The following is a 17,073-nucleotide window of genomic DNA, read 5'->3' on the forward strand; positions in this document are numbered from 1 at the left end:
ATGTAATCATTTACATTTACATCTTCCTGAATTGCATTCTGGCATACCCAGGTACAGGCTGCATGTTTTGTTTTGTTTAAAAAACCCTATCCCAACATCATCCAACCTGGCACTTGAATCATAAAGAACAGTTCCAAGACTCACAACTTGCAACCCACAGAGCCAATCATTGCCCACCTCCTATCAAGACCTGCTTAATACAAGACAATCCCACCTTAGTTTGAAGATAGAGGCAGGCACAAAAGAACAAGAAGTTTATTAAGCTGTTGGTGAACAGCTACATAACTGATGAGCTGAATTTGGCATGATGATTCACAAGTTTTGCAGGCCCAGAAGGCAGGGAAAAAACAATCAAAGGCAACTAGAAAAATATGGGGAGGAGCTAGCCTGTAACTCCCATCTAATGAACAGCAAACAAACTTTGCTGATTATTCCCTTCCATGAGAAATATAAGATCCATCTTAATAGAAACAGACTCACTCCCCACCCTCTCAAAAAAGAGCCTGTTGGTCTTTTATTCAGTTCTTGGCACTAGAAGTATGCGGGGGGGGGGGGGAGGTGTCCACATTAGCCTTCTTGCTACTTGCTACATTCAAGACTTGTTCATAGTCCATTAAACATCATAGGATTGCAGTTAATGTTCCACATTGCTCAAGTCTCCATTTAAAAGCTCTCGGAAGAGCTGGTGGCATTTTGCCATGCAGAATGGGTCAACCTTCAAATCATTACCATAAATGCCTCCATAAACAAAATTGGATCAGCTACCTCATTACCCACATGAATTCTAGTCACACTTGTGTATTTGGTTAACCAGGCATTGCGGCTATTTCACTTCTCTCCAATTTTATCATTCCCAATTTTATAACTCTTGGGTTTCCCCCACCCCTGTGGTTCCTGAATTAGCTTTGGGTGGTCTCCCTGTCCATGGCTATAAAATACATTACATTGGCTCTGAGATTATAGCTAGATTTTATACGATTGCAAAATGCAACATATTCTTGAGGTTATAGTGGCACACATAATACCAAGATAAAATACTGGCATTGAAGACTTTACATCAGCCTTCGACCGTCTGGTGCCCTCCAGCTGTTCTGGATTGCACTTTTTATCAGGCCCTAATAGACATGTTGGCAAAAGCCACTTAACATCATTGACAGTTTCAGATGGATTTTATCTGATAAGCATCTCAGGAGTTCTGTCCATTTCAGCTGATCTGCACGAGCAAGATGTCTTTTGAAAGTTCTCATATATTTGCATAAATTGCTCAAAGAGTTTGGAATGTGGATCCAGCTGTTTCTCTATTGCCAAAGCGACTATGTCGTCTAAAGCTTTCTTAACATCAAAGGTTGTGACATCAGCAGCTGAGACGATGGCAGCTAGGGGGCATGATATGGGCAACTGAGCTTCTTGCATGAATTATAAATGCAACATGAGATGTCCAAGGGAAATGAGTGAGAGAAGATGAAGGAAATAGTAGTGAGGCAAATAGCATACAATATTTGACACTTGTGGCCTGCCATTTTGGTGAGGCTTCAGATGGTTACTGTATGAAAGTATTACCATTACAGTGGTACCTCAGGTTACATACACTTCAGGTTCCATACGCTTCAGGTTACAGACTCCGCTAACCCAGAAATATTACCTTGGGTTAAGAACTTTGCTTCGGGATGAGAACAGAAATTGTGCAGTGGTGGTGCAGCGGCAGCAGCAGGAGGCCCCATTAGCTAAAGTGGTGCTTCAGGTTAAGAACAGTTTCAGGTAAAGAACAGACCACCAGAATGAATTAAGTTCTTAACCCGAGGTACCACTGTATTTTTATTATTCACCAACAGGAGTATGTGAAGAATGAGTGATGAATGAATGAATGAAAACTTTCTCTTTAGGAACTGGATCTCAATCTGTGCAAACTCACAGCATCCTTTGAAAAAGCAACAGCAGAAAAAGTCAGATGTCAAGAAGATGTCAGCCGAACCAATAAGACTATAGAGCTGGCTAACAGGCTTGTTAAAGGACTTGAGGCAAGTAGGATATTCATTAATATCATTCTCAGGAGTTCTGATCAAAGCAGGCGAACCTGTATTCAAGAGAAGGGTCTTGGTGAAATGAAATATTTCTGGATTGTCAGGTTTTAGATGCCTCTGAGTTGCTGAAATGAGAGCCGCTTTAAACTATCAGGAAGAGGAAAAACACTAACCAATATGGCGACATGGATATTGTGCGAGCTGCCCCAGCAGGGAGCACCTTGCTTGCTCTCCTTCCCTACCTATTGGAGTGGTGTAGGTTAATGTGTGCACACGAAAGGATTAATTTGAGGCAGAGTTTATTGGAGCTTAGCTCCAGAACCAGGTTTCATTACCAGGACTGAACTCTGTGAAATAATAACACATTTCCATTGAGCATAAGAAGAATCTATCTTTCTACTTAAGTAATCATCCTCATTGCTCCTTATTATCCATGACTAAAGTGTGCACCAAAGATTTCACCTTCCAGTTACATGAAGCAGTGAGACTCTTTGATCTGAACTCTAGGAGAAAGTTTGCTACTTATTGGGAAATTATTGGGAAAAGCAGCTTATATAGCATTCCTTCTCTCTCGTTGAATAGAAGATGTAGAGAATTATTTTAATTTTTATTGAGCAATAGATGGAACTTCATAGATGATGGCTCCTAGACGGTTCCTAAAAAGTCTAGGTCTGTTCAGGCTCCAATAGCTAGGTTGGTTAGATTAGAGATTCCCTGGGCTAGAAATTAACATCATTTTTTAAAACTAGGAATTCATCGTAATCACCATGTGCTCCACCACCAGACATACTTAAGAAGTTCATTTCCATATGTCCCAGTGAGATGCTAAGACAATTGTTTATTTATTCCTTTAAGGAGCTCTATGAGTACGCACACTTCAGAACTCTGGAATAATTATACTGTAGAAATTTATTTTTTGGTGGGTGGGAAGATATTGTTGCAGGTGCCTTCCCCTGCAGTGTATTTAGCCTAATTGGCTATCCAGCCCTAGACATTATGCTGCTGTTTTTGCATCATATGCGATATGTTTGCTCTGTGGGTTGTATATCCCCAGAGAAAGATCTCTGTAACTAAGTCGCTAGATCTGTGCAGAAAAGTGAACACTTTCTGACAGCATGGTCAGCCTTTGGTTAATGAGCACTGAGACTGAATAATCTTCAGGTCAAGACGGAGTCATTTTGTATCCACCCACAATGCACTTAACCTTTGGATAAGTGGGCTACAGTCAGTGCATTGTTTCTTATGTTCATAAAAGGCATTAATCTTATTCTAATCAGTACAGAATATACACTTAATTAACAAAAAAAGCACACCCCCTATAAGGAATTTAGTTTTCTAATTATTTCCATCTGCAGAAAAGCATCTTCATATCAAAACAGATAATGATTTAATGGTTAGTTTGCACATAGTTGTTTTAATTATTTAATTATTTATTTAATAATTTTAACGTGATGGCACTAAGCCAGTGAAATCAGTGGGATCCAGGGAACCCATTTGTGTGCATGGGAAAACAGACAGGCATACACAGAGAACGTGCACAAGGAACTTCAAAAGTGGTTTGTGGGTCGTTACTGCAACCAATCGGAAGCCGTGCCTTGGTTTTTGAACGGTTCTGGGAGTTGATTGGACTCTCAGAACGCATCATGTTTGGCAACCAAGGTAAGACTGCATAGCAAGAGTGGGAAGTGTTTGGACGTCCAGATCTTGATGAGCTACAACTTGCCTTACTCCTAACAAGCATGACCAGTGGCCAGGGATGACGGGGGTTGTGGTTCATCAACACCAGGTAGGCCAAAGGTCCCCATATCTAATGTATAGGGTTGAGCTGTTGGAAACCAGTAGAATGCACAGGAGTAAGTCTCACTGGAATCTGTGGTCTTACTTATGATTAAACCTGCAGAGGGTTGCACTGCTAAAAATAGTAGTATTTATCGCTGAAGTGCCCTGCAGCTTGCATTCCATTTACTCTAGAGTAGTTTTGAAGGGGAAATTGCATTGCATCAACATTATAAGTAGGTAAAATATTTTTTTTAAAGAATTGCATATCCTTGGGTCCTGCCATGCCTTGCTTATATCTTTAGTTGCTACTGTGTTAGAATTCTCCAAGTTTCTGTTACTACCAAACAGTGACAATCCTCTCCACTTTAAAAGTACTTGTGTAAACTAAGAAAGAAAGAAAAATATAACAATTAATTGAGAGCATCAACACTTTTCCTCAGAGAATAAATTCTTTTTGACTTAAACAGGAGACAGTTAACTTCTGAAAAGCATCAAGACTGATGATTTTGTCTATATGCCATTGACCTGGAAGCTCAACCATTCAGACTAATAAATCAGGCAATTTATATTTAATCATTAACTAACTCCCGAGCTGAACAGCTGTTCAAAATTAGAAATGGGTCACCCCGGCCAGGATGATATTACAGGCAATCTATAATGCATTAGAATAAAATTATAGTGATTTTTAACTGTCTGGAAATTTATTACACTACATGTTCCAACTCTTAAACCCTTGTTAGCCAATGTCACTTGTGATTTATGATGCTGGGGTGGTACAGTAAAATTACTGAAGATTTAAATAGACAATCATTCTATGTTTAGTAAATCTTCAGATTTCAAAGCTAGTTTGTAGAATGAGGTAGGTGCACTTTATTGTTTATGACTTACCAGCCAGTGACAATGAGGGAAAGAGAATGGATAAATCAAAATTCCCTCCTGCAAGTTAATGGGTTTGTTTGGTTCACTTCAGCTAGTGATTTAAGAAAGGAACTAATAGGTTCTGTAAAAGATACCAGATAGCAAGAATGTTTTATACTGAAATAATATAGAATTGTGGATTGTAATAGCTGCTAGTTTAAACAGCAGAAACTGTTGTAATCTCCTTTGCTGGGCATACTTTCTGCATATTGAAGTTCAGTTTCATAGCTGTGTTTTGAAATTTCAGCTTCATTCTCTGAGAGCCTGTGAATGTGTAGCTGTTTGTTTATTGATTATAGGATTTGTATCCTGTCCCTCATCACAAGTGGTGTCAGGGCAAATCACAAAAAGGGAATAATATAGAATTTTTAAACCATGATCACCACTGCATATATTAAATGTTACATTATGGCCATGTTACCATGTGCATGACATCTACATTGCAAGCACTCGCACAACCAATTGGTGGAAGAGGAGACCTTCAGTTGGTGCCACAAGATACACAAAGCAGGAACCAGCCAAAGCTTGGAGGTAGGCACCAGCCGAAGGCCCTCTGCCAAATCACAGGTGTTGTTATAACTCGGCGGTTTCTTCCCAGCAAGAGGTTTGATGGGCACCTAAGTTTTGCCATGGGTACGGAATGATTAGACAGATCGAGTTTTTGCACATATCTCTGCTTAATATATGCTAAAAGCTGTTAATGGGTTGGCCGCCCATGATGGCCCCATATGGTCTGGCTTGGAACCTCCTTGACAACCATGGGGCTGTCTCAGTATATCATTGATTCATCACATGTTGCTGGGCATACTTTTGTCCTGGTCTTTGCCATAGAGCATATTTCTAATGCTCCGTTGATTGGTGGACTGTTTGTGTTTGTCTCAAATGCACTCAACCTGCCTAAATCTACTGTATTGATATTCACATTTTGGCAGAAACTCTAATCTAAGACCAAAAAAAACAAACAAAAAAACCCACTTGTGTGATTTCCCCATGCTACTTTATAATTTTGTCTTTCAGTCTGAAAACGTTCGCTGGACCCAATCTATTCAAACCTTTGAAGCACAAGAAATAACAGTATGTGGGGATGTTTTGTTAACGGCAGCTTTTGTTTCTTACATTGGATCCTTTACCAAACCCTATCGCCAAGAGCTGATGGAACGCATGTGGCTTCCATTTCTGAAATCTCAAGAAGTGAGTGTTTGCAATGCAAAACTTGGTATGGAACTCTTGTGTCTCTGGATTCTGTTTCAGCATGGTGTGTGTGTTTTTTTAATGAAAATGCAGTTCTGCTTTTCTCCAACTGAATGCAATTTATTTACCCAATGTGCCATTGCCAAATAGATTATATCTGCCCTTATTCACAATACCATCTTGTTGGCTCTTTTGTTAACTTTATTATAAAGTTATATTTCTCTTTGCTTCAAAGATTCGCATTCCAGTCAGTGAAGACTTAGACGTGATTGCCATGTTGACGGATGATGCAACAATTGCAGCATGGAATAATGAAGGTCTGCCCAGTGACAAAATGTCAACTGAAAACGCCTCTATTCTTACAAACTGCGAGCGCTGGCCACTTCTCATAGACCCTCAACTTCAAGGAATAAAATGGATAAAGAATAAATATGGAGCTGACCTTAAAATCATACATCTAGGACAGAAGGGGTATGTGTGCATTGAAAAAGTACTCCTATGCATAAATGACAACATGATACATTTATTTTCCAGGGAAGGTGGGTTTTAACCTATATAGTCTAAAGTTGGCATTGCTGTTTCAGAATTGATCTCCTCTCACTTCTGTTTAACTCTGTGCTTATCAAATCTGCCACTGCAGGGAGCCCTCCTAGTTCACTGAATGTATCTCAGGTGCTTCACTGTAATGTATCAAGCTGTTAAACTTGAACGCAGGCATAGGGTAATGCTCTCTGGTAGCTGTTTTCCAGTGCTACGGAACAGGAGGTCTCTGATTTGGCCATTGGGATCCTCCTTCCATCAAGCATACAATTGTTCAAGCTTCCTCAGGTGTATCTAGGGCAAAACAAAAACAGGTAGTCTGGACACTTTCACTTTTGTATGAATCCAAAGATTGAGCAGGGAGTGAAAGCAAGGAGCCGGATCATCGCTAGCCTACTGTGAGATTTGTAGGATGGGAAACTTTGGGGAAAGTTTGCTGACCTCTCTTGTGCTGTAGAGCAGAACACTCTTATATTGTGTGGGGGGGGAGTCTCTCAGTGCTCGCTCCCCCCCCCCCCTTGATCCATTCAAGATGCCTGCTGGGAAGGGGAATAGAGAGGTATGTGCCACTACTGACAACTTAACAGTTCCATACAGAGAGAGAAATTCAGAAAGCAGTAGTGTCATATAATCCAAATTTACTTACATGGGTACTTCTGCTGCACTACCATTCCCCCTGCTCTACCACATCAGATTTCTTCACTTCCCAGCTCCCCAAATTTCTTCACTTTCTACAGACATTAGTAATCCACCCGTAGTATCATCTTCTAATCCTATTTTATGTTGTTACATAAAGGTTCCTGAAAACTATTGAAAGAGCTTTGGCTTGTGGGGATGTTGTCTTGATTGAAAATTTGGATGAAGCAGTAGACCCTGTACTTGATCCCCTGCTTGGAAGGAACACGGTTAAAAAAGGGAAGTAAGTACCTTCTGGAAGAGGTAGATGATGCTCCTGTGCCTTTTTATGTATTGTTCCTTTAGGCAGTGCATTGTGAAACAGGTGTATTGATACTGGAAATTTGGATGTGGCTCTTGGAGAATCTAAATCTTTATGCAAACATCAGAACCCTAATAGAAACAACATAATTTATTGATGCACTTATTGTCCCTAGTTAGGAACAACAGAGTCTGACCACTGCTCCACCTAACTCAATGTTATCTAACTCTGTCTAGCAGTGTCTCTCCAGAGTTTTAGACGTGGGTCATTCCTACCTGTATAGAGAAGTTTTAAACATTTGTTGCTTCTTTGTGTTTTTATATTTTGTTGGAAGCTGTCCAGAGTGGCAACCTCAGTCAGATGGGCGGGGTACAAATAATAAAGTTGTTGTTGCTGCTGCTGTTGTTACCAGCTATACCTGGCATTGATTATTACCTGTACCTGGCATTGACTAGGAGAAACACCTGTCTGAAACCCTGGAGAGGTACTGCCAGTCATTATAGACAATATTGAACTTGGTGGACCAGTGGCCTGACTCTGTCATTCCTAATTGTGCCCATTCAAGTAGTCTCCCAATTAGTTGAGAAAAGTTGTCTTAAAGAAAGGGAAATATACCACCAGGAAATTAAAAGTTTTAGGTTCTCACAATATATTCTTGACAATAGGCTTACATATACAACACGTGTGGGTGTATATCTTGGGGGACGTGTCGCTGCTTGCCCAGCTTGCAACCTCCTCTCACTCTTCCCTCCACCTCCATCCTGTCTCCCCTTCCCCCTGCCATGGCAACCCTTTAGACTTTTTCCTTTCCACTTCAGCAGTTGCTATGGATCCCTGCCTGAGGGAGGGAGTGGTAAACCCTCCAAACCAGGTGCCACTTACCTGTGGGGAAAGAAAGGTACTAAGGAGGGACAGCTAAATCTCTCCCCACACTTCTTAAACCTCACCAAGCTGCCTCCTTCCCTTAGACTTTCTCCTGTGAGGAAGAGGGAGGTGCTCCAGGTGAGCCATGAAGGAACACTCCACTTTCTTTAGACCTTCTCCCACAAGGAGAGGAAGGAAGGGTCAAGTGGCCCAGGCAAACCACAGACAAACACACCACTCTCTTGAGAGCTTCTTGTGTAAGAAGGCAAAAGGTTGTAGCAGCCGAGGGAAGCCATGAAGGAACCACCTGTTAGGATATAGTTCCTTTCCACCTTTAGAACAGGCATGTGGAGTTATTGTATGTCACCTGTCTGTTTACTTCCAGCACAGTCTGCTGGGAACATCTGTTGTATATAGCTATTGCTATACTGCTGTTTTGCTTGGACACGAAGGGAAGCAGACATGTTTTTCCTTTGTTCCTGATGCTGAATAAACGCCTGTAAATATGCTTACATATACCTCTGTCTGCCACTTCCGTTGTGAAGATTTATTCACTCTGCTGATTAGTCTCTGAAGGCTTCTGAGGCTTGAGTCGCTGATAGATGCTGTTCCGAGAAACGTATTTCGTCCAGCTGCTGGCCGGTGGCTGGAGCCAGCTGGGGGCCTGCCAAATGTCCCCGTCTGCCCAGACGCATCCCAACACCCCCCACCCCCTTTAGACCAATGTTTCCCAAACTTGGGTCTCCAGCTGCTTTTGGTCTGCAATTCCCATCATCCCTGACTGGTCTTGCTAGCTAGGGACAATGGGAGTTGTAGTTGAACAACAGTTGGAGAGCCACGTTTGGGAAACACTGCTTTAGACCTTCTCTCATGAGGAGGAGGGAGGTGACAGGCTGCGGAGGTAGAGTCACAACAGCCTAGGACAGCTCTACAGCAGCCATCCTGCTTGGAGGAGAAGGCGGAAATGGCATAATTTGTGCAGGGGCAGCAGAGCCCCGATCTGTTGTGACAGTTCCTTTGCAGCTCACGTGGACCATTTGTTGGGCCACCTGCTGCTGCTTCTCTGTAATGGCCTGGCAGCTCTCAGAAGATGGTCATATTGCTGTAGTTCACAGAGCCACCTGTCTGTGGCTTAAGGAAACTGCAGCATGGCAACACTTAAAATTGCATGTATGGGGATGGGGACATTCTTTGAGTTTATGTGAACTACATTATTTGAACTTTTGTGAACTTAATTGTCATCAGACACTTAGGTGTATTGTTAATTGTAAATGATAAATTAATACAAGGGTATAGAGGATTTTTTTTTTTACATTTTGGTTTTTTTGTTGAGGGAGTTGGACAAACTTGTGCCCAATCACAGCTACAGTCAAATAATTTTCCCCCATTTGATTTCAAATACCATATTTTCAAATACCATATTTTATAAGATGATATTTTTTTCCTTAGAAATAATTGGCCAAAATTGCGGGTTGTCTTATACACGGATAGCAGAGGGTGGATGGGCGATTGGTGGCAGAAGCCAGCAGGAGATTGGCAGCAGGGATTGGGCATGTGATTGGTTGCTGCGGCAACTGGGCAGTCGATTTACGGCAGTTGGCGGTGAGTGTGCAGACGACTGTTGGCTGTGGCGATGCATGCAATTTGCAGTGGTGGGCAGGCAGGCTGTGCTCCCCCCCCAAAAGAAGCTCAATGACTCTGGGCAATCTCCCCCCCCCCAAAAAAAAACTTTGGGCAATTCCCCCCCCTTTTTTGTTGCTGTCCCAAAAAATAGGGGTTGTCTTATACATGGGGGCGTGTTATACACAAAAAATACAGTACTTTTTTTTACTTAGACAAATCTTGGGCTTACCCCCACGTCTCCTGATGCCTCACTGTTGGTGGTTGGGTGAATTGTGGGGCTTCGGCTACATCTGTAAATGAATTAAATTGGTGTGTGTGTGTATGAATGAGAGACGAGGGGATCTTCCAAATGAGGATACACTTCACTAACAAAAGTGAATACTGCAATAAATATATTCATTTCTGGAGGTGCCACAATTCTCTCTGTTGGTGTAATGCATGGTTCTCTCCATAGAATTGAATAAGCGGTGATTGATTTAATTGGTCTGAGTCCTTCCTTTCATTTTAAAAACATAATCCATTAAATAGTTGATCACATGTTGTACAGGTCTCAAGCACCAGTTTTTGCAGCAAAGTTTAGCAAAGTTTTCAACATTTTATGCTTTCTTAATTTTAGGAATTGTGTCAGTGTTTGTCCCTCCCCCCCTTCCTAATAAAGAAAGACTGAAAAGAGGCAGATGATAGATATGGTGCAGACCAACAGTTGAAGTTCATTAATAATTGGAATGTTGTAGAGTATGAAGTAATGAATACTAATTACTCCTTTCATGTCTGACAGCACCCTGTGGACCAATACATCAGCTCAGACTTTAATTTGGTTCTAGTAATGGTTTTATCAATAGTACATTAATTCTGTGTTTGAAAAGATATACAGTTGAACCTGACCCACACACTTGCTACTGCTGTCATAAAATGACCACATACTGACAACAACTGGGTAATTACAAATAATTAGATCCACTGAGCTTCAGACAATCCTAATTTTAAGTAAAATATATCTTACAATAGCAATCGACAGAAAGCATCGCTGGGAAGATTTATCAACTTGTGCTCCTTCCAAAGCAAATTTACTAGCTTTGCATATTAGCAAACCTTCTGCTCTATGAAGCCACTTCATAAAATTTTATCCTGGCTCCGTTTTATTGAGATTATTCTTGAGCTGAAAACTTGCTACATTAAAGAAGATGCAGCCCTGCAATGTGGTGTCTTAGAGATGGCACAGCTATTGTTCTGTGTACTAGTCGTAGCTTTAAGCACCGGTCTAGAGAGAGATATACGCATAAGATGTGGCTCACAAATATTGTGCATGGATAATAGCCATCCATAGTGTAAGGAGATATCAATACAGTTGTTATAATCCCTCCAGCGAAGCCCACCACTCACCTGAGCCAAAAATCCTTTTTTCACCACCACTAGGTAAGCCTACCAGGGCTAAGAAGAGGGCAATTAATATTTGTTGGATTCTATGTTTTGCTATATATAGGTATCCAATATTTATCTTTCTTTTCTTTTCTTTCTTTCTTTCTTTCTTTCTTTCTTTCTTTCATCTATCTCCTGCTAAGGGATTCTCCCATGGGACATGGGTGGCGCAGTTCGAAAGCACGTCAAAGTGCAAGTAGATAAATAGGTACCACTCCGGTGGGAAGGTAAACGGCTTTTCCGTGCGCTGCTCTGGCTCGCCAGAAGCGGCTTAGTCATGCTGGCCACAGCTGTACGCCAGCTCCCTCAGCCAGTAAAGCGAGATGAGCGCCGCAACCCCAGAGCCGGCCACGACTGGACCTAATGGTCAGGGGTCCCTTTACCTCTATCTATCTATCTATCTATCTATCTATCTATCTATCATCTATCTCCTGCTAAGGGATTCTCCCATGAAGCATCCAGATGTTCCCACCTTTTAGGTGGGAAAATCCAGTTTATGGGCAGAGTGTAGTTGGTAAAGTATTTAGAGAAGATTATCTCTCTAAGTTAGCCCCTTGAATAGAGCATCTACCTGTAAATTATTATTATTATTATTTTTGCATCTTGTTCCCCAGATTGTTTAGGATACCTGAAAGGAGCTTCTACTTCTTTTCTCAAATTTTTGATTGACAGCAAAGTTATATATATGTTTGTGTACTAGTATCTGTAGATCAGAAAGGCAGTCTCTCTGCATTCAATGGTCTTTTAACAACCAAATAGTTGTATTATTACCATAATTATAATCGAGTTTTCACAGTGATTCCTGTCACCAGAGGTAATTCCCTCTAATGCAACTCTCTAGTTATGCCAACACAGTTATGAGCCAAAGAGAAGGCCTGAAAAACAGATCTGTGTTCTGTGCTAAATCAGGCCTTCTGAAACATCAACTGTACTTCAAGACCTTAACGCTACTGATAGCATCAATGACTTGGTTCAAACATAATGCTAAATCATTTTTTTTAAATGAGCCTCAACTGCACAGGCCAGGGAAAAGGGGGGAGGCTATGAAACTCAGGGACACTGCAGCTCAGCCTCATAGCATTATATACATCCCCTCATGGTATGCATTTGATAATATTTAACAGATAATATTAAACAGTTTCCTTCTATCTTAAATCAGACAGTTCTGTGTGTCTTCGTGCAGCAGCAAGATTATTAACTCACTTTTTTGATACATAGGAAAGGCTCCTCTTTTTTTGCCTTGAACTTCAGGCTAGCTGTGCAACTTTGAGAATTTTTTCTCTTCTCCAGTAGTTTGACCAACTTGAACAGTTGGCCTGCTGTGATTGCTAAGTAACAACTCTATACCTGATATGTTCAGATTCACTCTCTGCATTAGCTGCTAGAGTTCGCTAGTTGGATGTGGAAGCTTTTAACTTCAAACAGCAGGCTTTGAAGCAGGGCTTTTTAGATGTTTTTTGAAAAAACACTTTCCCCCCTTAAAGCATGAAGATACTGCTCACATTTTCTTTCTTTCCTAGGAATCTGCCTTCCACTTTTTTTCACCTTAAAAGTTCACCTAAGCTGTTCTCAAATGCAGTAGTTTGTTTCCTTGTGGGTTTTTGTTCTCCCCTCCCCATCAGTATTTTAGGCCCACTAAGCATGTTCATTTGAGCTGTTTTTGTCCTCCAAACTCCTGGCCTAATTTCTCTCTAAAGTGTTTTGTACTACAGCTGATTTTGGGGTTCCCTTGAGGCTACTGATACCTCCACGTTTTGCAAAAATGGGGCCAGTTTGGCTATTTTAAAAACCCAGATTCATAGAACAAGTTTGCTATTGGTACATATGACTAGACATTATTATGTTTGTATATTGTTCTAAATGTTGTGGTAGTCAACCTGAAATTGACCAATGTGTGGACTGGGGATTTAGTTGAGGGGACAAAGATGGAATTTCATAGCATTACATATGGAGAAGCAACATGCTTTCATTGAAAATGTGATAGAAGAGTAAACAGCAAGGTTTGTACATTTATTTTAGTTTTGCATTTCCCTTTCCTGCAGAAGAACATTTGTGTACATAAATGACTTGAACCAAGGTCACAATATAAATCTGGGTCTATATCTCTCTGAGTAAGAGTGAACTCAGCTGCTTTTTCATTTTCCTCTAGAGGTCTCTACATAAACTTTAGATTCTCCTCTGCAACATGGAGGTGAAGTCCCACCATATTTGTCTAAGAATTTTACTCACATCACCTATTCAGGGTTTTAAAACTTGAGCCCATGCTTGCTACACCATCATCTCCTATACCATGGGTAGGCAAACTAAAGCCTGGGGGCTGGATCCAGCCCAATCACCCTCTAAATCCGGCCCGCAGATGGTCCGGGACTCACCGTGTTTTTACATGAGTAGAATGTGTGCTTTTATTTAAAATGCATCTCTGGGTTATATGTGGGGCATAGGAACTCATTCATTTCTCCCCAAAAAATATAGTCTGGGCCCCCACAAGGTCTGAGGGACAGTGGACCGACACCCTGCTGAAAAAGTTAGCTGACCCCTGTCCTATACTATCCTAGACATCAATGTCTTGCTGAATCTGACATACCGATTCTGTGATCTCTTCTCCTACTTTTTGCTAATGTCATAGCTGACCCATAAGAGCAATAGCACAAACATTTATTTTCCCCACACCTGCAATTAACAAAAAACCCAACGTAGCTGCAGTGATAAAACTCACTGAGTCATTGTGCAGTGCTTGCCTTTCATAGCTAATAACCACAGAAATTGGGGATGATTTATTACTTCTGTGCAATGAGCACCTATAAAGTAGAATCTCAGTGCAAGACTCCAGAACTCATTTTACAACAAGCCATTTTAGCGTTGCGGTAGCAGAGTATTGTTCCCCAGGTAAGATTCTTGATAAACAAACAAGAACAATGAGTTACAAAATTGCCCTCTTTGTTCTGTTGCTAATTTCTGAGCTCAGTCTTCCGTTGTCCCCCTGCATTATGAACCTGTAGTCAGCTTAGTCAAATGTTCAGCATATATGGTGCACCCAACCTTTTCCTACACATTGAAATGGCAGTGGAACCTTGTTCTTTTATTTAGCTTGATGAAATAGTATCACCCCAAAAAGAGATCTGTCTGTGCATGTGGATTGTTGTTTTGGGCTCTCTATAATTGGGGCATACATCCTTCAGAATGGAAGTTGGCAGTAGCAATCAACAGGGTGCCACAGGTAGAGCAGCATTGCTCACCAGGCATCCCAAAGGTGAGTGTCGCTGCCAGTTACGAAGAGGCGAGGCTGTCGTTCCCTCTGCTGCCTGCATTTCTTACCTCCTCTTGATCGAGGGGATGGGGGTGGCATCTCAGAATTGCCCTGCCTTCTGCCTGGTGCTGTACGCCTCTCCCCTTCCCCCCTCTAAGTGCAGAGATTGCCTCACTCTCATGCACCGCTTCCTCCCCGGAAGGAGCTGGAAAGATGAGGTGAAGGAATAGGTGAGAATCAATGGATACTTGTCTCTCCCCCTCCCTGTCACTAGTCTCTGATGCTCTGCCCCTTAGCAGTAGACCCCATAGCCCACTGGGCCCCTCCTCAGGTTCATCCTCTCCCCATTCTGTGCTACCCCTGGGCTCAACCTCCTCCTGGCTCTGTCAGCCCTTGACAATGTTGTCAGTGTCCCCAATGGCCATACTCCTGTTTTTCGCTCATTTGACATTTTTAGTTCATTGGTATTTTTAGTTCTCCTACTCCCCGTGTAGGTTAGAGAACAGGACATGATCCACCAGGGAAAGGGGGACAATAAAGGGGGATAAAAAGAGAAGTGAAATTATTCATGTGTGTTACTAAACTGAACTAGCTTCACTTTAAGGGGTCAAGTTTGAAATAGGGAAAGATATACGGTATATGGGGAATCAGTAAGAAGTACTGTACATTACTGGCAAACATGGATGTCAGCACCTTCCTCGCTACAAGCATGTTCCTCAGGAGGGGAAGAACACACAGAATACATCCTGCATTTCATATAATTAGTTTTGAAATACAGATGTCCAAAACTGTTCATAAGTACCCCTCTTGCAGAATTGCTCAGTCTATATTTATTGCATCCTTACAAATCGTTTGTAACCCAAACAAAAAATTAGACAGGTGTTTATTACAACTTAGAAAATTGTAAAGATGAATGGAAAAACTGGAAGCAACTGCTTCATAATTTCTGTGTTCATATAAATAAGCAAATATAATACTTTTCAGCCTTTCTCAGACTAATTCAGAAAACAGAGAAGTGGGACATGAGCAAGTGAAACCATTGATACCAGTAGGAGTAACTGATGGACCTGGCCTTCATTCTATAAATTTTGGGTTAATCTGGCATCCTTATTTAATATCCTCAACAGGCTGCTCATGTCAGGTGCATTCTTACTAACATCAGAAGTGAAAAGTATTAGTGTCGGTGTCAATAATGGGAAATGGATAATCCCTTTCTCAAGTAGGTGTAGTAGTCAGAGGCATATAAGTGGAATGCACCGTCATACAACTCTGTCCCATGTGAAATAGTTTCTGTGTTCATCGTAAGATGCTGATAAGCTGCATTAATCAATGCTGTGCTTTGTAACAGTTTTCATTTTAATTGATATCAGGTATATTAAGATTGAAGATCGAGAATGTGAATTCAACAAGGATTTCCGTCTCATCCTTCACACTAAGCTGGCTAATCCTCACTACAAGCCAGAGCTGCAGGCTCAGACCACTCTAATTAATTTCACAGTTACAAAGGATGGTTTGGAGGACCAGCTGTTGGCTGAGGCTGTTAGTATTGAAAGACCTGATTTGGAGACTGTGAAGGTAAACCCACGTGTGAATCAGTCAGCTCTCTAGCACTTTCAGCGCCCTCTACAAAATCTGTGTATCTCTTGTCATTTGTTGCTGCTTACTAGTGAATATGATGGTATTATGGCATCACACAGTAAATCAGAGTTAGCTTTGTGACGGCATCACTAAGTGGAAAATAACGCTTTCCAGTTGTCTTTAGATTAGACTAAATGTGTACGTTCAGGGCAGAGAATGCATTTCCATCACCCGGCCAACTAATCTTATACCCTTTTTGTAGGGATTTGGTAGAAATTCAATTCATTTCTCATTTAAAGTTAAGCCTGTCTAACTCGCACTTCTTGAAACAATGTGTGATCCAAAACAGAGCCATCCTGCCAGATTCACACTTTCCCGAATTTTGCAATGCTATTCTCAAGCCAGGTAATGTGTACAAAAATGCTTATACTGGGGTAAACTTTGCATAGAATGCATATTTTAGTGAAAATCACATACAGGAATTCATTATATTAAGGAAGATTGCATTGCAAAAATGGGTGCATTGGAAGAAATTTCATTCAAAACGGTACAGTGGTACCTTGGAAGTCGAACAGAATCCGACTTCCAAAATGTTCAGAAACCAAGGTATGACTTCCAATTGGCTGCATGAAGCTCCTGCAGACAATCAGAAGCTGCAAAAATCACATCAGACATTCAGGTTCCAAAGAACGTTCAAAAACCGGAACAATCACTTCAGGTTTTCAGTCATTCGGGAGCCAAAACATTCTGACTCCTAAGGTGTTTGAAAACCAAGGTACAACTGTATATTGATTCATCTTTGTGAAGACTTTAAAAAATATATCATAAACTGATGCTGCCACATGCCGTTAGGAGTGTAGGTCAGTGCTAAAGATGAATGTTAGAAGGATAAGCCATCATACCAAAATTTTAGGTGGATCTTGCATGCAAAAAATAATATGTAGACCATGCTTAAA

The 17,073-nt window shown here is 41.2% G+C and overlaps 1 protein-coding gene across 5 annotated transcripts in view; it reads left to right on the forward strand.

The window, feature by feature from the left end:
- DNAH11 (dynein axonemal heavy chain 11) overlaps positions 1-17,073 on the forward strand; it is a 149,272-nt gene that overhangs the window by 106,701 nt on the left and 25,498 nt on the right. For all 5 annotated transcript variants that reach the window (XM_053409651.1, XM_053409647.1, XM_053409649.1 and 2 more), the window contains 5 exons: positions 1,884-2,018; positions 5,736-5,909; positions 6,145-6,380; positions 7,246-7,368; positions 15,910-16,114. In XM_053409651.1, the coding sequence (XP_053265626.1) occupies positions 1,884-2,018; positions 5,736-5,909; positions 6,145-6,380; positions 7,246-7,368; positions 15,910-16,114 (873 nt within the window). The remainder of the gene's footprint in view (positions 1-1,883; positions 2,019-5,735; positions 5,910-6,144; positions 6,381-7,245; positions 7,369-15,909; positions 16,115-17,073) is intronic.

The sequence above is a fragment of the Podarcis raffonei genome, chromosome 12 (assembly GCF_027172205.1).
Source record: "Podarcis raffonei isolate rPodRaf1 chromosome 12, rPodRaf1.pri, whole genome shotgun sequence".
Classification (NCBI taxonomy): domain Eukaryota; kingdom Metazoa; phylum Chordata; class Lepidosauria; order Squamata; family Lacertidae; genus Podarcis; species Podarcis raffonei.